Below are 20,151 nucleotides of genomic sequence, written 5' to 3'. Positions count from 1 at the left end.
TCATTGAGTCCATCTCCTGGCCCTGCACAGGAAAACCCCAGGAATCACACCATGTGTCAAAAAGCATCATCCAAATGTGTCCCTCCCTACCTGGCCATTGCTGCCTGCATCTGGATCTCGGGCCAGCACCAGGGCCACCCTCTTGCCCACAGCGCTGTCCTCGGCCACGCTGACAGACGAGTCAGAGGTGATGTCGAACTGGGGGCTGTTGTCATTCTCATCCAGGACTGTGATGGTCACCTGTGAGGGGGCACAGGGCTCAGGGCATGGACAGGAGCCAGACCCTTGCCCACCTTCTGGTTTTTATCCTCCAAATAGCCAGGCACAGAGCAGCTCGAGCTGCTGCAGGGTGACTCTTTCCTGCTAAACTTTTCACTAGCAGTGATTTCATCCATGCTCACAGCAGCAGGGTCAGGCAGGATTTGCTCTAAAGCTCAACGAGCACAAAGAAGGCAGAGCTGAGTGTGTTTAACTCAACCAGGGCAAGCTGGGTGTGGAGGAGACCTGAGCTCCCTCCTGGAAAAAGGCTCATGAGCACAAGATGCTCGAAGGGGACCTGGCTACCTTGGCCACAGTTAGGCAGAGGAAATGCTCTCATCGAGTTTGCAATCCAAGTGCTGCAGGGCAACACAGAGATGAGAGAGGAAGAGCCTCTCTGTTCCCGGGGATTTATTTATGGGTGCCCCAAGCTCCCAGGTGCGGCCAGGCTGAATGCGACAACATCCCGGGAGGAAGCTGGGGAGAGAGCTGTGAGCCCTGGGGTGATTCACTTATTGTTGCTGCTGGATTCAAAACACAGAGCCAGGAGCAGGGAGAGCTCATTCAGCCACTGAGGCAGATCCGGCAGCTGCTGTCCCAAGTGCCGGATCAGGAGCCGGATCAGGGATCCTGCTCGGCAGCAGCAGAGGGGCTCACGGGGCTGCCTCACATCCTGGGGGTGGCAGGGAGGCTGGTGCTGGTGGGACATCCATCCCAGTCCCTCCTTGAGCTCAGTGTGCACCCTGGGAGGGATTCTGGTCTCCAGCAGGCTTACCTTCTGTTGGAGGAAAGCAGAGGGAGAAACAGAGAACACAAACAATGAGGAGTTAGCGAGGGATGAGGAAGTGTGGGTTAACCCTGCATCCTACCACAGCAGTGCCAGGGGTCATGGGTACCCCTCTGCAGCGATTTGGAGGCTACAGTGTTGGGGCATCCCTTTGTTTTTTCCTAGCTGAGGTTGGCATATCTGCCCCTCACCCTGGGAGAGGTTCAGGCAAGAGCACGGTGCTGTGTGGAGAGCAGAGCCATCAGCACCCATGGGCTGGCCCAGAACCCAGCAGAGAAATGCAAATCACCCCCTGCTTGGCTGCCTGTGAAACTGCTAAATATAACCCTCTGAAACACAAACCACCGTGGAGTATTTCAAGGGCCCTAAATTTACCTCCTTCAAAACTGTTTTAGTAGGTTTCCCTCCAAAACACAGTTCCTGGAAGCTGGAGTAGCTGGAGCAGAAAACTCAGCTAGGACAGGCTGTCCTGGGAGAGTGAGATGGGGAAGCTGGGAGAAGCTACTCACCACTGTGGAGTCAATCTTCGGTCCTCCATCATCAGCCACCACTGTCAAGGTGTAGAAATCCCCTTTCTCTCGGTCCACCTGGCCTTTGACCGTGATCACTCCCTGCCAAGCATGAGCAGCAGCTGTGCTGGCCACCAAAACCAAAGCTCACATTGCTCAAAAAAACCAGGAGGGACCGTGCTGTGGCTGCTTACCGTGATGCCATTGATTTTGAAGAGGGAGAGTGCCTGGGGGTTGGTGTTGGGGTCGAACTTGTAGGTGATCTGGTTGAGGTTGTCGATGGAACGCGCCTGGACGCGGAGCACCTCGGAGCCCAGGGGGATGTTCTCCATGATCACGGCCTCGTAGCTGCTGTTGGAGAACTGCACGGCCTCGTCCAGCTCGTTCAGCAGGCTGACGTACACGCTGCAGAAGCCCTGGTTGTGGGGGGGTGCTTGGTCCGTGGCAGAGACGTTCATCAGGTAGCTGGTTTTGGTCTCGTAGTCCAGGTACTCTATGGTGGTGATGAGCCCCGTGCTCTCGTCGATCTCGAACTTCCCTTCCGCGCCCGACACGATTCTGTAGCTCACCAGGCCCCCGTTCCCTGGGGAGGGAGCAGGATCTGGAGGTGCTGGCTGCACCAAGCACCTCGAGGAGGCAACACCACTGATACCACCTCCCTGCAGCAGAGCCCATCCCACGGGATTTCAGCCCAGCCAAGCCAGGATCTGTAGCAGACTCTATGGAATTGGCTAGGGCTCCATGGAGGGCTGAGACTTAAGGGTAGGAATTGCTGAGTCATGATGAGATAGCAAAATAAGTTCCTATCTTCTGCCTCTCGGACCCCAGCTTATCTCTGTAACCCCATAGGTCACTTTCCCCTAACCCCTACTATTGGACAAGTTTGGATCCCTCTGTATCCTATAAAAAGGGGCTGTTTTAGCCCATTTGGCAGAAGAAGAGCCATCGCTGGAACTCTTCACAGACCCCTCAATAAAACCATCGCTGTGGAACCGCCAGGACAATTTCTTCTTCTCCTCTCTTATCTGCTTCTCCCTCTAGCCCACCAGGCACCTTAGCAAGCAAGCAAAGAGCTGGAATCCTAAGAGCTGATAATCACTAAAGAGCTGAAATCCACTAAGCTTGCTAAGGTAGCCACGGCTACGAGCACCTGGGTATTCGGGCACTTGTCGCCAGCAGGGGTCTGGTACAAATCACAAACGGGATGGGGCTGCTGTGGAACGTGCCTTGAGCTGTTTGATTTTCCAGCATCAGTCTCATTACATGGTTATGACAATGGGAAGATGCCACCAGCTCACATCCCAGGCAGCAGACCAAGAACTCAATGTTACAACTTACTTTATAAGTTTCTTGACCAATCACACAAAGCAAAAGCACATTGACAGTAGTTCTATCCAATCACCGTAAGCACAAGTACCTTTGGTTAAAACAATGCTTGCTTATTTTGAATACCTACTTGTAAGCCTTAAAACACAACACACAGAGCTCCATTATTAAGCTTTAGCCTTCCTAATATCTTGCTAGATAAATTTTTCTGCACCTTAGGGAGTTATTCTAGACAAGCGTTAATACACAGATCATTGTTCTATTTGTCCTTGCTTTTCTACAGTTTAAATAATTTTTCTGCTGACCAATCTCATGGCTGCTGCTTGGCTCTAATCACAGTTCTGCTGTCTCTGAGGCCTGCCTTTTGCAGCTTTCCCAAAACCCTCTGATTTTGTAGATTCCCACACTCTGCAAAAAACAGGATTCAGACACTCTGTCCCCAGGAGGGGCTGGGCTATCCGGCCCGTGCTGCCTTGCTCAGGGGCAAAGCCAGCTCTGCGGGCAGAGGGGCCATAAGGATCCGTGTGGTGGCTGATCTCACTGCCCTCCCCACACTGGGTGTTTCCCACCCGCCCTTCCCACCTGTGTCTCGGTCGGTGGCCCGGACCACTGCCACCGAGGTGCCGATGCCCGCCGTCTCCCGCAGCCCCAGGCGGTTGTACTGGCGCTGGGTGAACACCGGCACCTCGTCATTGACGTCCTCCACATACACGATCACCTGGGAAGCCACGGAGAAACCACACATGAACTGGGTGAGATTGGAGAACCAACCCTTGGTGGTGCTCATCAAGAAACATTTCAGTGTTCAAAGCCAGGCTGGACAGGGCTCGGAGCAACCTGGGCTAGTGGAGGTGTCCCTGGCAATGGTAGAGGGGTTGGAACTACGGGGGATTGAAGGTCCCTTCCAACTCAACCCATTCCATGATCCTGTGATAACCTCTTGTTGAAAATTGCAATGCAAAATGTTTTCCATTCCCATCTGTATGGCAGATTATCTTTTGTCAAGTGGGCAGTTTGCCTGATCTCTCTCTTTGAGTGACCACATTCACACCTCCCTGGGAGGGGACATCTGCTGATAACAGCCATTGAATGTCCCTGCATGGCTGATAAGAACTGTAACATCCCATTGTGAGATGCTCTGCCCAGAGGGGGGAGCCAAGCATTGCTACCCGGATATAATCCAGAGGTTTGGAGACACCAGCACGGCTTCTCCACGGGATTCCCCAGAGGAACAGCAGCTGCCTCTCCTTCCACTGGATCTTCAGAGGAAGAATACATCCTTCTCTACAGGATCCCCCTTGCTCCAGCAGAACCACCCCTGACACTGCAGGAGGGCTGAGCCACAATTCCAATGGTTCTGCTGCCAGCAGAGGGAGAGTGCCTGGGGGTTGGTGTTGGGGTCGAACTTGTAGGTGATCTGGTTGAGGTTGTCGATGGAGCACAGCGATGACACCACAGGGTGTCAGGTTGGGTTCTGACTTGGGCAGTGTTGTTCTAGTGTACTGCATTGTTTATTTATCCTTTTATTTTTTTTCCTTCCCTATTAAAGAACTGTTATTTCCTGCTCCCATATTTTTGCCTGAGAGCCCCTTAATTTAAAATTCATAAGAATTCGAAGGGGTGGGGAGGGTTCACATTCTCCATTTCAGGGGAGGCTCCTGCCTTCTTTAGCAGACTCCTGTCTTTCTAAACCAAGACACCTCTTCTACAAACACCATGGGTTGGAGAATGAACACAAAGGGTTTAACATCACAGATTTAAACCTGTGATGTTTAAATCTGACTTAAACCTTTAGATCCTGTGGGTAAGAGTGAGTCAGCCTTTCCCTGCTAGGGAGGAGGCACACTGGGTACATCAATTCCTCCATCCTCTGGGATCCCCTGATCAGACCCCTGGAGACCTTGCAACAGAGAGACTCGCTGGGAAATTTTTGCTCCAAGTTCAGTGCTGTTTCCCCAGGGAACACATTTCCTTCTGGTTTTCTGCTTGCTGCTGGTGCTGGGGGCACTTCACACTCAGCCAGAGCCCACCCCAGCAGTGGGTCTAAGAATAGATGGAGGGCTGGGTTTGTGGGAGCCGTGGGAAGCAGCTGTGCTGCAGCTGAAGACTGTCACCACTGGCTCCTGGATAATTTAAATAGTGCCTGGCCAGGACACAGAGTTTTCAGCATGCTGAGGCTCAGCTTTTCTTCCCAACAGCAGAGCTGCATCTCACCGAGCGAGCAGGGCTCCCTCCGACTGACTGGTGCACCCCTCAGCAGCACCGAAACACCACAGGAAAAAAGAAAAATCAAACCACCCCCCACCAACAAGCTCTTCTCTAGCCATGAGCAGCCCCCAGAGACTTCCCACGCCAGATCTTTCCAATTTCCTGTCCAGCTGCTGGGAAGGACCAAGCGTGCGAGCGTTTTGCGCAATCGGCCGTGCGAGCTCCTCACCCGCACGGAGCTCCTCATGGGCCCCTGCTCCGTGTTGTAGGCCTCCACCTCCAGCACGTGGGAGGAGTTCTGCTCCCTGTCCAGGTGCCGCACCCCTCGCATCACCAGCCCCGTGCTGGGGTTGATGCGGAAGTGGTTGTGCTCGTTTCCTGGAAATGGGGAAAAAACGAGAGGGATGTTGCCCACTGCCTCCACACCCATCCTGGTGATGCACTGAGCCCTCCCTGGGAGGCTCTTTTGGAGGGAGATTATTGAGCAAAACTTCAACTTCTGGCTACATCAGATTCAGCTGCATCAGCGTTTGGCCCTGGGTCAGGCCAGGAGGAGCTACAGAATGGCATCAAATAAGAAAAATGTAGATGTGTTGGAGTGAGCCCACAGGAGGTCACAAAGATGCTCTGAGGGCTGGAGCAGCTCTGCTCTGGATCCAGGCAGGAGAAGAGAGAAGGCTCTGGGGAGACCTTAGAGCCCCTTCCAGTGCCTAAAGGGGCTCCAAGAGAACTGGAGAGGGACCTGGGACAAGGGCCTGGAGTGACAGGACCAGTGGGAATGGCTTCAGACTGAATGAGGGCAGGGATAGATGGGATATTGGAATGATATCCTTCCCTGTGAGGGTGGGGAGGCCCTGGCACAGGCTGCCCAGAGGAGTTGTGGCTGCTCCATCCCTGGAAGTGTCCAAGGCCATGGAGCACACTGGGGCAGTAGTGGAAGGTGTCCCTGGCCATGGCAGGGGGTTGGAATGAGGTGAACTTTAAGGTCCCTTCCCCCCCAAACCATTCTGTGATTTTAGGATTCTATCTAGCTGTCCATCCATGACAAATCATTCCCCAGCAATGAGCCCTAAAGCTCAATTTTGCTTAGGGCTGGGAGGAATGGTTCTGTGGGCTCCAAAGTGCAAAAGGATGGTGAGCTCAGCCTCCTGAGGCTGGGTAGAGCCTTGGACAAACTCCCCGATGCAGGAAGGGTCACCTGGACTCACCCTTGACAATCCTGTACCACACTCTCCCGTTAATGCCTTCGTCCGCATCCGTGGCTTTCACCTTCATGAGAAAAGCAGAGGAGCAGAAGTCAAGGGCAGAGAATTCCAGACTGGGATGAGTCCTCCTACCTTGCCAAAGCTGGACATCCTTCTCCTCCAGCTGAGCTGGGGAGCTTACCAAATACAAAGCAAAGTTACCCAGCCCTTGTCATTGGGCAGCAGGAACAGTGGGCTCAGGAGCCCTTGGCTGCTGCATTGGAGCCTCAGGACCACCTCACAAATCCCACAGCTCTGGGAGGAGGTGCCTCCATCAATCCTACCCTGCATTCCAATGCTTGTCCTAGTGGCTGGGATGGAGCTTTACTGGGATGAATTGAGCTGGGCAGGGGGAGCTGCTCCTGTGCCTGGTGGGCACACAGCCCATGGCATCCTGGTGAATCACCCAAGCAGCAGCACATGGAAAAACTGCCAAAGGCAACGTGAATGCAACCAGCCCAGAGCATCCCTGTGAGCCCCTGAGCAGGATGGAGCAGCCCCAGGCTCTGGGGCACGGCAGGGAGCGGGTCTGCCATCCGCCCCGGGAAAACCAAGGCACGGCTCCCCTCTGGTGTCACCGAACAAGACTGCAGTGCTCTCCCCAAACCCCAGCCAGCAGCCAGCAGCTGGGAAGCGGGACCTGGCAGTGACCAGCAGGGCCAGGGCTCCCAGTCCAGCTGGCATCGACTCTTTGCATCTTTTCTTGGCAAAACCCACTCCCCACAGAGCACCCACAGCTCGACCGCAGCGTGGCTGCCACAAATCACCAGGGGCAGGATGCAGGGAATGCCTGAGCCTTTATTATCTCCCTGCTTCCCTCTGCCAGGCATCTTCTGCCTCATCTCACAATACTACCCAGCAGTTTCTTTTTCCCAGGAAGGTTTGCATCCAGATTTATGCAGGGAAGAGGAAAGGTTGCTGCAAAGGGTGCACATGCAGTGGGAACAGCGAGGGCTTTCACCCCCAGCCCCACACAGCTTGCAGGAGTCAGAGATGCTCCTCTGAAATGTTGTTTTGAGGTACCTTGAATTGCTCTTGTTCCCTTCCACCAAGCCCTCCTGTATCAGCAGAAAACTTGGAAAATACTGACCTCTATCTGGATTTCTCATCCCTGTGCCCACACATTGTGAAAAATGTGTATTTTATGATTGGCTTTTCGCAAATATTCAAATGAATATTATATGGGTTGTGTTAGAAAGTGATGCTGTATTCATTCTCTTAAGCAGTGTGTTAAATATAGTTTTAGGTTATAAAAATGTTAAAATAGAAACTGTGCTATGTAGGAATTTTTTTTGGTAAAGAAAGGACTTGCACTGAGATAGCAGCCACAGGACACCTGAATCTTTCAGAGAGAAAGAATTTATTGCCCTCTTATCAGAAGAAACGAACTTCTTCCTGCCTCGAAGGCACTGTCAGGATTCAGAGGAAGAAGCTGACACTGCCCAGACAGAATCCTGGGTTTGAATGGAATTTATGCATCATGGATGAGGTGTATGAATATGCAACAGGCTGTTGCTTTTAAGGGTTAATCCTCTGTTAACGTGGGTCCTTTTTTGGGCTTATTTTGCCCAGAAAAGGTACCTGGACTGTCTGTAACTCTTTGTATTTATTGTCTCATATTGTCCTAATTCAATTTGTCCAAATTATTATTACTCTAATTATATTACTATTTTTAAAACCATTTTATTACTATTAAACTTTTAAACTTGTAAAAACAAGTGATTGGCGTTTTTCACACACATGCTCTTTCCCTCTGTCCCAGACCAGTTTATACCTTGCTTGTGGATTATTCCATATTCCACCAAGAACTTCCTTTCACAGGGGGGAGTTCTCCCTCCCAAAGCAGCTCTTTCACCTGCTGGGCTCCCTGAGGCAGAGCTGGGCTGTCTCCTGTCCCATGGGATGGGATGGGATGGGATGGGATGGGATGGGATGGGATGGGATGGGATGGGATGGGATGGGATGGGATGGGCCCCACAACAGCAGGCAAGCGATGCCCAGGCAGAGCAGCTGCCTTGGCATGGCACAGGGAAAAGCTATCATGTAGCCAGAGCAGGGAAAACAAAGCGATGGGAGGCAAAACTTTTCAGCTTTTTGTGCCATTCCCTGCCCCACTGTGCCCAGGAGAGTGCATTTCAGGATGAGCCACCTGCACCTTGCAAACAGCCCTTGGGCCATCCTCTTCCCAGCTCACCCCGAGCCTGAAGCTCTGCTACATAAACTAGGGGACATGGGTCAGCCCAGGCATTTGTTTTTTATTAAAATCAGGAGTTTTCATAAATCAAGGCACGCTCCTGCCAGCCTGCAGCCTGAGGAAAGCTTGGCTGCTGCTGGTTTGACCTGCTGAGGTCCCAAAGGAAAGGTGGTACTTAAACAAACTGTCCCAAGCTTGGAAAAGCAGTGGCACTGCAGGGCAAGCAGTGGGAGAAAAGCTCATTGTGCTGCAGGTGGAAAGCACCTGGTGCAGCCAAGCTGAGCTCCAGCCTCTTTTATCCCTCTGCTGCAGAGCAGGCTGCAGGCACAGCCAGCCTGTCACAGCCCTGGGGGGAAAGGGGTCAGAAAAGGATGAGCAGGGGCAATAAAAAATGGGAAAAAAGTTGATTTTCTGGGAAAATAGGGAACAGGCATGTGGAGAGCAGGTGCCAGCCCTCCCACCACGGGGGCTCAGCCACCGACTGCACCATTCACTCATCCTACAGGGACAAATCCCGAGGAAACGCATCCAGGGGGCTCGGCCCCAGCAGGACACAGCTCCAGGGCACTGCAGCGCCGGGAAGGGGCTCAGGGCCCGTGGCTTTGCTGGCTCCGGCTGTCCCCACCCGGCTGCCACCTCTGTCCCACCCTCCCCAAAGGGAGGAGGGGGCTGGCAGCCGGCGGAGCGCGGTGGGAGAGGCGGCAAAGCACCGGAGCGCGGGAGGCAGAGCTGCTGAGAGGTAGGGAGCCCAAACCCCCTCGGCAAAGCCATTGCCAGCTCCTTAGGTCACCCCCAGGGCTGAGACGGACCCCTGGCTGCAGAGATGCTGCCCTGAAAAAGCGCTGAAAATGGGTGGGGATGCAAAGTTTGGGGTGGGAATGGGGTCAGGCATCCCTCCTTCTGGGGAAAACACTGAAAATGGGTGGGGATGCAAAATTTGGGATGGGCATGGGGTCAGGCATCCCTCCTCCTGGGGAAAATGGTGAAAATGGGTGGGGATGGAAAGTTTGGGATGGGCATGGAGTTAGGCATCCCTCCTTCTCTGGAAAACACTGGAAATGGGTGGAGAGGGAAAGTTTGGGGTGGGCATGGGGTCAGGCATCCCTCCTTTTAGGGAAAGTGGTGAAAATGGGTGGGGATGCAAAATTTGGGGTGGGAATGGGGTCAGGCATCCCTCCTTCTGGGGAAAGAGCTGAAAATGGGTGGGGATGGAAAGTTTGGGGCAGAAATGGGGTCAGGCATCCCTCCTCCTGGGGAAAACACTGGAAATGAGTAGGGATGCAAAATTTGGGGTGGAAATGGGGTTAGGCATCCCTCCTTCTGAGGAAAGAGCTGAAAATGGGTGGGGATGGAAAGTTTGGGGTGGAAATAGGCTCAGGGATCCCTCCTTCTGGGGAAAATGGTGAAAATGGGTGGGGATGCAAAGTTTGGGGTGGAAATGGGGTCAGGCATCTTTCCTCCCTTCCCAGCCCCGGTGATGGGAGAGGGGAAAGGTCCTGTGGAGGCAGCTGTGCCTTTTACCAGCGGGGCTGATGGGGAGCAGCATCACTCACAGCCCTGGGAACAGAACCAGGAGGGTCAGGTTGGTCCTGCCCAGCATCACCTCCTCCTTTTCCACCTCCGTGGAAAGATTTAGTGCACTGGGAAAAGTTGGGGAGCTCCAGGAAAAGTGTTGCTAAGCAAGCTGGAGAAGGGAATGAGAGCTGCTTTTCATGGGAGCTGTGCCTGAAAGCAGGCTTTTCTTTGCAGGAGTTTGAGGAAAGGGAGGGAGAGCAGATGGAAAAACTGCCAAACCAGGCAGCTGGGCCAGGCCAGGGAGCAGTGCCTGGTGCTGGGCAGAAGAACCCTCTGTGCTGCTCAGGCATGAGAATCATTCTTTTTTCCTACTTTTCCACCTTTCTTGGGGGCATTTTAACTTTTATCTGGCTTTTTATCTTTTCTCTTTTTTCCCCTCTGATCCTCATCTGCCTCGTGGCCAGTGCTGGAGCCTGAGTGCTCACAGGGATGTGTCACATTTGGAGCTGATCAGGCAGGGATGAACCCCTGGGGAGGATTTCCAGGACAGGAAAATCTCTTTTAACCCAGCAGGGTGAAGAATATGGAGCCTGGGTGGGACAGTGATGCTGGGAATGGGCAATGCCATGAAAGCTCTGCCAACTGAGCTGGGTGTGAGGAGAACCAGGGCATGGCTTTTTTTCTGGTTTTTCCCAGAAAAAGCCTGGGAAAACACCAGTGTGATCCCTCCTGATGGGTTTCTAGGCAACACTGTCAAGTGAATTTAAAAGACAAACTCTGCAGCCACGAGCAAGGGAGCAAAACCAGCCTGAAGGAATGAAAGAGCCTGAAGGAATGGCCCACGCCTCCTGGCTGGCTCTCAAGGAACAATGCAAGGTCACCACCTGCAGCTGGTAAATGCCAGCTTTAAGGTAGCCCTGGAAACCTTGCTTCAGGCTGCCTGTGGTGTGGGACACTCTGCAGCCCTGCCTGGGCAGCACAGAGGAGCCTGTCCCTGGAGCAGGGGGTCCTGGGATTGCTGCTCTGTTCCCAAAGCTGAGGGGAAGGAACAGAGCTGGTTATGGATTAAAAAAATGCATTTGGGGTGAAGAGAGGTGAAAACATCAGTGTGGAGGAGGTGAGCAGAGCTCCATCCTGGAACTGCCTGCAATGCACACAGGGATTCACCCTCTCAAACGATGACCCATTGGATTTTGCATTTCCCATTTTCCAGGCACAGACCTGGCCCTGACCCATTGGATTTTGCATTTCCTATTTTCCAGGCACAGACCTGGTCGTGACCCATTGGATTTTGCATTTCCCATCTTCCAGGCACAGATCTGGCCCTGACCCATTGGATTTTGCATTTCCCATCTTCCAGGCACAGACCTGGCCCTGACCCATTGGTTTTTGCATTTCCCATCTTCCAGGCACAGACCTGGCCCTGACCCATTGGATTTTGCATTTCCCATCTTCCAGGCACAGATCTGGCCCTGACCCATTGGATTTTGCATTTCCCATCTTCCAGGCACAGACCTGGCCCTGACCCATTGGTTTTTGCATTTCCCATCTTCCAGGCACAGACCTGGCCCTGACCCATTGGATTTTGCATTTCCCATCTTCCAGGCACAGACCTTGCCCTGACCCATTGGATTTTGCATTTCCCATTCTCCAGGCACAGACCTGGCCCTGACCCATTGGTTTTTGCATTTCCCATTTTCCAGGCACAGACCTGGCCCTGACCCATTGGATTTTGCATTTCCCATTTTCCAGGCACAGACCTGGCCCTGACCCATTGGATTTTGCATTTCCCATTTTCCAGGCACAGACCTGGCCCTGACCCATTGGATTTTGCATTTCCCATCTTCCAGGCACAGACCTGGCCCTGACCCATTGGATTTTGCATTTCCCATTTTCCAGGCACAGACCTGGCCCTGACCCATTGGATTTTGCATTTCCCATTTTCCAGGCACAGACCTGGCCCTGACCCATTGGATTTTGCATTTCCCATCTTCCAGGCACAGACCTGGCCCTGACCCATTGGATTTTGCATTTCCCATTCTCCAGGCACAGACCTGGCCGTGACCCATTGGTTTTTTCATTTCCCATTTTCCAGGCACAGACCTGGCCCTGACCCATTGGATTTTGCATTTCCCATTCTCCAGGCACAGATCTGGCCCTGACCCATTGGATTTTGCATTTCCCATTTTCCAGGCACAGATCTGGCCCTGACCCATTGGTTTTTGCATTTCCCATCTTCCAGGCACAGACCTGGTCCTGACCCATTGGTTTTTGCATTTCCCATCTTCCAGGCACAGACCTGGTCCTGACCCATTGGATTTTGCATTTCCCATCTTCCAGGCACAGACCTGGCCCTGACCCATTGGATTTTGCATTTCCCATTTTCCAGGCACAGACCTGGCCCTGACCCATTGGATTTTGCATTTCCCATTTTTCAGGCACAGACCTGGCCCTGACCCATTGGTTTTTGCATTTCCCATTTTCCAGGCACAGACCTGGCCCTGACCCATTGGATTTTGCATTTCCCATCTTCCAGGCACAGACCTGGCCCTGACCCATTGGATTTTGCATTTCCCATTTTCCAGGCACAGACCTGGCCCTGACCCATTGGTTTTTGCATTTCCCATCTTCCAGGCACAGACCTGGCCGTGACCCATTGGATTTTGCTTTTCCCATTTTTCAGGCACAGACCTGGCCCTGACCCATTGGATTTTGCATTTCCCATTCTCCAGGCACAGACCTGGCCGTGACCCATTGGATTTTGCATTTCCCATTTTCCAGGCACAGATCTGGTCCTGACCCATTGGATTTTGCATTTCCCATTTTCCAGGCACAGACCTGGCTCTGCCCCATGGAAACAGCAGCATCTCCCCAAAGACCCCCAAGCTCTGAGCAGGCTGATACACCCTGAGTGATGAAAACCATGCCACTGATGGCTTCTCTCCACTTTTTGGAGTGTTCTATGGTGAGTGTTTGGCTGCTGCCTTGCACACACCTCTGTCACTCTGCCAGAGCAGCCCCTGCAGCCCTGCCCTTCCCCTCCTGAGATCTTGGTTTTAAATTGGCTCAATCCAAATCCCAGTTTACCAGGAGATGGCCCAGCCACAGAAGAGTCAGACAGCTCTCCCACAACTCCACAGGAAAGGATAATAAATGATAATAAAGCTTTACCTCCAGCACACAGGGCATTGCACAAACAGGATTTCCCCAGCCCTCATCTCCTCATCTCCCTCTGGAGAGATGCCAGCTTCTGGCACAGCCTGTCTGGGGCTGGGGGTGGGCATGTGAGCAAAGAAAAGGTGCAAAATGCTCTTGGGAGTATCTGACCTGCTGGGGAAAGGAGAGGACAGTCTCCACCAGGTGTTAGGCAAGAGCTGTCACTGCCAGCATGTTGGGAGGCTGGTTTGTATCACCTGTGACATGTCTGAGCCTGAAAGCAGGTCAGCAAAATGCCTGGCATGAGGATTTTTGGCATGAGTAGGGTGAAGGTGTTATTCTTCACTCTTGCAAAGTAATAAAGACAGTGCTAGCACAACACCACAGCTTGATGGGGACTTATCAGGCTAAACCAAGTGACCAATTTCTTTGGGAGAATAATCACAAAAACCCCAAGTGACAGCCAATTCAACAAACCCACATTTCTGGGAAACAGAGGAGAACCAAACCTCTGCAACTCGGGGGGAGGATTTTGAGCTTTCTGTAGTACATGGATATTTATATCCCAGAAAATCTTCATGCAATGTGTGTGTGCTCCCTGAAAGTGTCCTCCCAGAGGCCATAAATAGTGGTAGATTTCTTTGCCAGGTGATTTTGCACCCCAGTTCAGGGTGGTGCTTTGCAAGTGTTAACCCCACCTCTGTGGGGTGTTGAACACCCCCTGTCACCCCCTGTGCCACTGAAAACATGGCTGGGAGAATCCTGGACATCAAGGCATGACAAGAATCCATCAGTTTCACCAGAGGCTGGCTGTCTGTCCAGCTTCCACGTGCTAATCACCTGTGCCACTGCTCTGTGTCACCTTGCAGGGAGGATGAGCTCTGGCAATGGGACCTCTCCCACCCCACCTCTCCATGGGCTTCTGGAGCCAGTGCCACCCAGTGCCACCTCCCCTGAGGGGACAGACTGGCTGCCCATCATCGTTGGGCTCGTCTGCATCTTCCTGGTGCTGGCCACCCTCCTGACCTTTGTCACCCTCTGTCACCCTCCGGCGCTGGGCCCGTCCCTCTGGGGCCCCCAGGAGTGGCTGCCCCAGCACCCCATGGATGCCAGCCAGCCCCAGCTGAGGCTCTGGAAGCCTCTGGGCTCCCTGAGGGGCTCCATCAGCAGCTTCAGGAGGAGCCAGATGGTGTCTCAGAGCCCCCTGGCCTGTCCCAGGAGCTTCTCCAGCAGCCAGGACTGGGACATCATGGAGTCCACCAAAATGTGATCTTGCCCTGCTCGTCCTTCCCAAGCTTTTGGCTCCTTTCTCAAGCACCCCTTGGTATCCTGAGTAGAGACCCTTTGAGCAGCTCACTTCCAGGCTCTGTGACAGGAGATTTTGCAATGTCAGGTTCCCAAATGCTTTCCAGGTTACTGCTTCCTGCCAGGGAAGGTGGAGGCATCCAGACTACACCCACACACAGCTACCACCGGGCAGTCCAAAACCAAAAATCCTGCTGCTTCATTTCTTTTGGAAAACGTTGTGCAAGTTGTGCTACACCTGAACAAACAGCCTGGAAGAGACTGGGAGCAACCTGGCTGCCTGAAGAGAGGCAAACCTGCTCCACACACAGCAATCCTCAGTGGAGTTATCCTCGGGAGCAGGTGGAGGGAGGCTCTGCCCCCATGTGCTGCCTGGTCCCTGTCACCCCCCTCCATCCCTAGTGGGCTCTGGGTTGCTGTGGTCAATTCATTCCCGTTCCTGCTCTCTGGCCCTGCTCTGCCTGGTTTTGGGAGAAAGGGATGGGGAAACATCCACAAACTCTCTCCTGCTGCCCTGTGGATGTGGGGACACATTGAAGGGAGAGACCTTCTGTACAAATGGTTCACGCTGAAGATGTGAATTAAACTGAAGCTGGCTGATGGCTCATTTCTGTTTCTCTTCCATGCTGTTCTGTGGAAAAACAACTTCCCCCAGTTACTTCCTCTCTTTTGCCATGGACTTCCAAGGGCATCCCCCTTTTTGGGAAGCAGGTTCTAAGAACAGGCACTTTGCTGCCAGTCAGACTCGAGTTCCCTCCCTTCCTCCAATTTGCCAAACTGGCTCAATTTAGGAGTCCTGTGCAGGGCCACACCTCCATCCTGGGACTGCAGACTGGTGCTGATCCCAGAGCAGCAGGTCCACCAGGTGATGAGGAGCCACAGGATCCCTTGGGGACTGGCTGCCTGGAGCAGGCACAGGGCTCCCAGCAAACCTTTTGTGGCAGGAGGCAAAAGGCTCCTTTCTTCTCTGCCGGTGACTCACACAGCCAAGGACAAAGCTGTCCCTTTGCCTGTGCCTGCAGAGGTATTGAAGGCAGAGGGAGCCTTCCCAGGGCCCTCTGCAAAGAGCCTTTGGTGCCTGCTCCAGAGGAGCCCCGGGTTTGAAGGGATGCTGGAAGCCCGTGTGAATGCCCGCATTCATTCCGTGCTCACTGAGCCATTCAGCTCTGCCCACCGCTCCCTCAAAGAGCCACAAACATGAAAGCAAAGTCCAAATGCTTTTCTCCCTCTCTGAGGGTTTCCCCCCCTCTCTGAGCATCTCTTTGCAGGCACTCTGCTCCCTCCCCATGGAGATCTCTGCTTGGGAGGAGGGAGAAAGCAGGGATGTAGCCAAAGAGGCCTCGCCAGCACAGGGCTTGGCTCTTCTCCTCTTACCCCCTGCAGAAATGGGGTGAGTTCCTTAATTTCCACCTGTTCTTTGCTGCCTTCTCCCTGGCACTCCCAGCCTGGGCTGGCAGAGGAGTGGATGAGCAAGAACCCATCTCACCCTGCTCCAGGGAACAGACAGGGAGGGAAAATCCCTGTGCTGTGCTTCCAGCAGCGCGCGGTCAGGGCACAGCGAGTGGGGGACCCCCAGCTCCCACCCCAGGGTCCCAGGGGAAGAGCCACGTGCCTGCACTATGCTGCTGGCAGCTGGGATGTCCTCAGGGACACTGACTTCATAGCTGCTCTGCAGGAAGATGGGTCTGTTGTCATTGACATCCAGCACGGTCACGTACACGGTGGCGGTGCCGGTGCGCCGGTTCCCTGTGGGGCCGTTGTCTGCAGGGACACAAAGGGGAGGGAGGGAGAGAGGCTCAGCCACCTCCTCTTTGCACAGGAGGTGCTCAGCCCATGGCTGCTGAAATAACAGGATCGAGATTTCTAAACTAAAACATTTCATCTTTTCGCAGCTTTTCAAATCCCACACTGAACCATGGGTTTTTAGGGTTTTTTTTCCCCCCTTTCTATTTTGCAAAACCACCATGCTATTCTGAAAGAAAAAAGGAAAAGCCAATCCACCCCCAAGCTCTGCCATGGAGCCCAGTGAGCCCAGAAATGCAACTGATCATTAGAGAGGATTTGCAGTTCCATACACCAAGTGAAGGGACTGCTGGAGCCAGGGATTTGGGAGGTGGAGGCAGCCTGATGAATTCTCCACAGCTGCAGCTCAGCTCACAGCAAGGAGCACCAGGATGGGTTGATGTTCAGTAGACAAGGACATGGCAGCACAGCTCTTGGATTTGCCAGGAAGAATGAGGCACTGGGAAGCATGGAGTGGGGTTGGATTTTTCAACATGCCTGATTTGCAGGGAGCAATAAACCCACCCATCTGGGAGCCTGTGGGATCTGGGAAAACACAGGCAGTGTGATCCCCATGGGAGGGGCACAGCAGACCCTTGGCCCCTTGGGATCCAGTCCTTTGTGCCCAGGCAGGGCAGCATCCCTGCTGCAGCCCCTGCAATGGCACCTGCAATGCTGTGCCCCCAGTATTTCTGTCCAGGCCACTTCTCCTCTCCAAAGGGACATCCAAGGCATCTGTGAACAGGCACATCATTATAAAGCTCTGGGGATGACAGCCAAGCTGAGTTTGGCACAGGGACCCTCTGCCTGTGCCAGGTGGCTCAGGGTTAATCAGCAGCCACAGAGCCAAGGGCTGGCATGGCAGGAGGGGAACGATGCTGTGGAGTTGGCATTTTTGGGTAGAGGGCTGCCCTGGACAGTGTGGAGCCTCTCAGGAACAGGGAGCCTGCCTTCCCAGGTGAAAGGGAGAGCCCTGGGGCTGGGCAAACCTGAGAGGAGAACACACCCTCTGCAAAAGTCATGGTGGAAGTGGGACACATTAATTCACATGTGCTATGTTAGCACCAGGCACAGGCTCTGCTTTGGAGAGCACCTCAGAGGTCACTGCCCCTCTGACACTCCTGCAAGGGAGCTCCACACGTGCATGGCCACCACCTGTGGCTGTGTGGCAGTGGGATCCCTGGGAAATCCTTACCAATGGCCTCCAGGATCAGTGTGTAGGATGCCACAGTCTCCCTGTCCAGACTCACGACCGTCCTGACCACCCCGTCCCTGAAGCCGACGCTGAATTTGCCATCCTGGTTCCCACCTGCAGCAAAGCACAAGCAGAACAGAAACTTGGAATGGGCCAGGTTGTGTTGGGAGGGACCTTAAAGATAATTTTGTTCCAACACCTCACCGGGGGCAGGGACATGTCCTAGACCAAGCTGTTCCAAGCCCTGTCTAACCTGACCTTTAACACCTCCAGGGATCCAGGAGCATCCACTACTTCCCTGGACAGCCTGTCCCAATGCCTGGCTACCTTTTCAGTGAAGAAATTTCTCCCAATATCTAATCTGAATCTTCCCTGGTGCAACTTGAGGCCATTTCCTTGGATTTTGTGGCCTGAGCACGGGGTCAGCCCAGCTGTGCAAGGATGGTTTGGTATCTTGTCCCTGGCAGAGCACCTTCCCTCTGCCTCACAGCACAGGAAAAATCCAATGGCTGTAGGAAAAGCTGGGTCATTTCCTGAATGCTTTGAGGCAAACTGGGCTAAGTTTGCACGTGGGCTGTGGTACCTGTGGGACAGCACACCCCGATTCACCAGCGGAGGAGAGGCCAGAGGGGCCGGGACATGGAACAGCAGGCTGCTGCTGTGGGAAAAGTGGCTCTCTGGTGACACTTCTGTTTTCACCCTCTTCCTGAGGGCTCGGTGTGCAGTTTGCAAGTCAAACCGTGGCCAGGGGATTCCCCAGCCTCCTGCTGCAGGTGCTGCAGCTGTGGGGCGAGCCGGGCACTGCCTGGGAAGCATTGCTGCCCACCCAACCCCCCCCGCCCAAAAATGCCCCAAGTTTCCATTTACGCCCTCCAACAGTGAACACTGATGAAATCCACCCCAGGCCTTGCTCCCTAGCCGTGTTCTGCCCATCCTCATGCTTTTCCAGGGTCAGCAGAGTGGTCAGCGTGGCCGGGAGCCGAGCGGGGCTGTTCAGCAGAGGGCGATGCCGGACAAGGATTGGAGGGGCTGGGAAAGGCAGAGCTGGAGTGCAGAACACCCTGGCCGAGGTCTGGGGCAGCCTGTGCCTCCCTGCAAGCCCAGTTCCCCTCGTGGCATGGGGCTCCCACCTGTGATGAAGTAGCTGAGCTCAGCGTTCAGCCCGATGTCGGCGTCCGTGCAGTTGAGCCGCACCACTTTGAAATCCCGGGCCACGTTCTCGGGCAGGGACACGTTGTAGACAGCAGGGAAGAAGGTGGGGTTCTCATCGTTCACATCCAGAACTGGAAAGGGAGAGCAGAGCTGAGTGTGCTGCCAGGGCTGGCTGCCCCTCCTGCAGATGCCAGGCTGGGCTCCCAAACCACCTCTCAGCATCCCAGGGAATGCTGTGCCTGACCCTCCCTGCCATTTGGGCACTGGGGTGCCTGCAGAGTGGCTCTAGGCTGTATTTGGTTGCCTCTGATACACACAGATCACCCTCCTCACAGCCAAAAAAACCATTGCATCACTGAAATTCAAGGTACTGTTTTCACCAAGCTTGTTTCCATCCCCGTTCAAAGGAAAATCTGGGGTTTAAATACAAGCTCATTACTTCCTGGGGCATGGCACAGACCAGGAACTTTTTTTCCCAAACTCAGGCCTGAGGACAGTGCAGGGTCAGTTTATTTCCAGATGATGCTTATCCTTTTTCAGCACTAGCCTTGCACGAAGCCAGCAAACAGAAAGGCATTAAATTAAAGGCAGGCCTTGCAATAAGCTCCAGCTCTGAGCTGGGATTGCGTGGGCTGTCCAGGCACGCAGCTGATGGGAATCACATGCTGAAGCAAAAGAAAAAAGCAACACTGGGGATGGGGGAATGGAGGAAAAAAAAGGATAATTTGGGTGGCCCTGCCAAAACCACCACGTTTTCCCCATCTCTGCAAAGTGTTGATAGCAGACATGGAGCCTGTGGGGATGGAGCCCTCCCTATGCACAAAGCCAGACCTGACCCTGTTTCCAGGCTGTGAAAAGTGCATATTATATGGCTCTACACAGATATTTACTATATGTATTTTGTTGTATTGATTAGCAGTGCTGTATTAACATTTTAATAGTATGGTAAATGTAGTTTTGTAGTTAAAAGGGAACTTCTGTAATTAAAATAGGAACTTTGTATGTGGGATATTTTTTTTTTAAGAAAGGAATGAGGTACTCACACCAGATAGCAACCACAGGACACCTAAATCCCTCAGAGAAAGAGAATTTATTCTCCATTATCAGAAGGAATGAACTTCTTCCCACCTTGCTCAGCCATGAAGACTCCGTTTAGGATTCAGAGGAAGAAGCTGATACTGACCAGACAGAATGCTTTGTTTGAATGGAATTTATGCATCATATATGAATATGCAACAGGCTGTTGCTTTTAAGAGTTAATCCTCTGTTAACCTGGGCCTTTTTTGGCCTTATTTTGCCTAGAAAGAGGTACCTGGACTGTCTGTAACTCTTTGTTTTAATTGTATTGTATTGTCCTAATCTCAATTGTCCAAATTATTATTACTCTAACTATAGTACTATTTTTATAACCATTTTATTATCATCAAACTTTTAAAATTAAAAAAACCAAACAAGTGATTGGCGTTTTTCACACAGGCCTCAGTGAGTCTCCTGCAGAACCTGCATTTCCTCAGTGAGGT

General features: G+C 53.1%; 2 protein-coding genes across 5 annotated transcripts in view; one reads left to right on the top strand and one right to left on the bottom strand.

Moving 5' to 3' along the window:
• CDH23 (cadherin related 23) overlaps positions 1–20,151 on the bottom strand; it is a 226,030-nt gene that overhangs the window by 40,578 nt on the left and 165,301 nt on the right. The window contains exons 25-34 of the mRNA XM_077183497.1: positions 18,610–18,762; positions 17,480–17,593; positions 16,115–16,263; positions 6,297–6,357; positions 5,318–5,466; positions 3,463–3,598; positions 1,749–2,137; positions 1,555–1,656; positions 1,034–1,036; positions 91–240 (exon numbers count right to left, since the gene is read on the bottom strand). Of these exons, the coding sequence (XP_077039612.1) occupies positions 91–240; positions 1,034–1,036; positions 1,555–1,656; positions 1,749–2,137; positions 3,463–3,598; positions 5,318–5,466; positions 6,297–6,357; positions 16,115–16,263; positions 17,480–17,593; positions 18,610–18,762 (1,406 nt within the window). The remainder of the gene's footprint in view (positions 1–90; positions 241–1,033; positions 1,037–1,554; positions 1,657–1,748; positions 2,138–3,462; positions 3,599–5,317; positions 5,467–6,296; positions 6,358–16,114; positions 16,264–17,479; positions 17,594–18,609; positions 18,763–20,151) is intronic.
• On the top strand, positions 8,739–18,611 carry C9H10orf105 (chromosome 9 C10orf105 homolog). 4 transcript variants are annotated; one of them, XM_054637194.2, is made up of 3 exons: positions 9,180–9,265; positions 12,872–13,006; positions 14,067–15,109. In XM_054637194.2, the coding sequence occupies exon 3, from the start codon at positions 14,072–14,074 to the stop codon at positions 14,465–14,467; it is 396 nt and encodes a 131-aa protein (XP_054493169.2). In that variant the 5' UTR covers positions 9,180–9,265; positions 12,872–13,006; positions 14,067–14,071; the 3' UTR covers positions 14,468–15,109. The 4 variants fall into 4 exon arrangements, 3 of the variants coding, with proteins under 3 accessions (XP_077039613.1, XP_077039614.1, XP_054493169.2); XM_077183498.1 differs by lacking the exon at positions 12,872–13,006 and having other exon boundaries at positions 8,739–9,265; XR_013183519.1 differs by lacking the exons at positions 12,872–13,006; positions 14,067–15,109 and adding an exon at positions 18,429–18,611 and having other exon boundaries at positions 9,134–9,265.

This window comes from Agelaius phoeniceus, chromosome 9 (genome assembly GCF_051311805.1).
Source record: "Agelaius phoeniceus isolate bAgePho1 chromosome 9, bAgePho1.hap1, whole genome shotgun sequence".
NCBI lineage: Eukaryota > Metazoa > Chordata > Aves > Passeriformes > Icteridae > Agelaius > Agelaius phoeniceus.
This window is presented reverse-complemented; position numbering and strand designations above follow the sequence as displayed.

Bases quoted from the DNA above. Each gene is read 5' to 3' on its own strand.
- C9H10orf105 (XM_077183498.1), top strand. From the start codon at position 8,959: ATGTGGAGAGCAGGTGCCAGCCCTCCCACCACGGGGGCTCAGCCACCG. The intron at 9,266-14,066 runs GTAGGGAGCCCA...GTCACCTTGCAG, and splicing joins GGAGGCAGAGCTGCTGAGAG to GGAGGATGAGCTCTGGCAAT.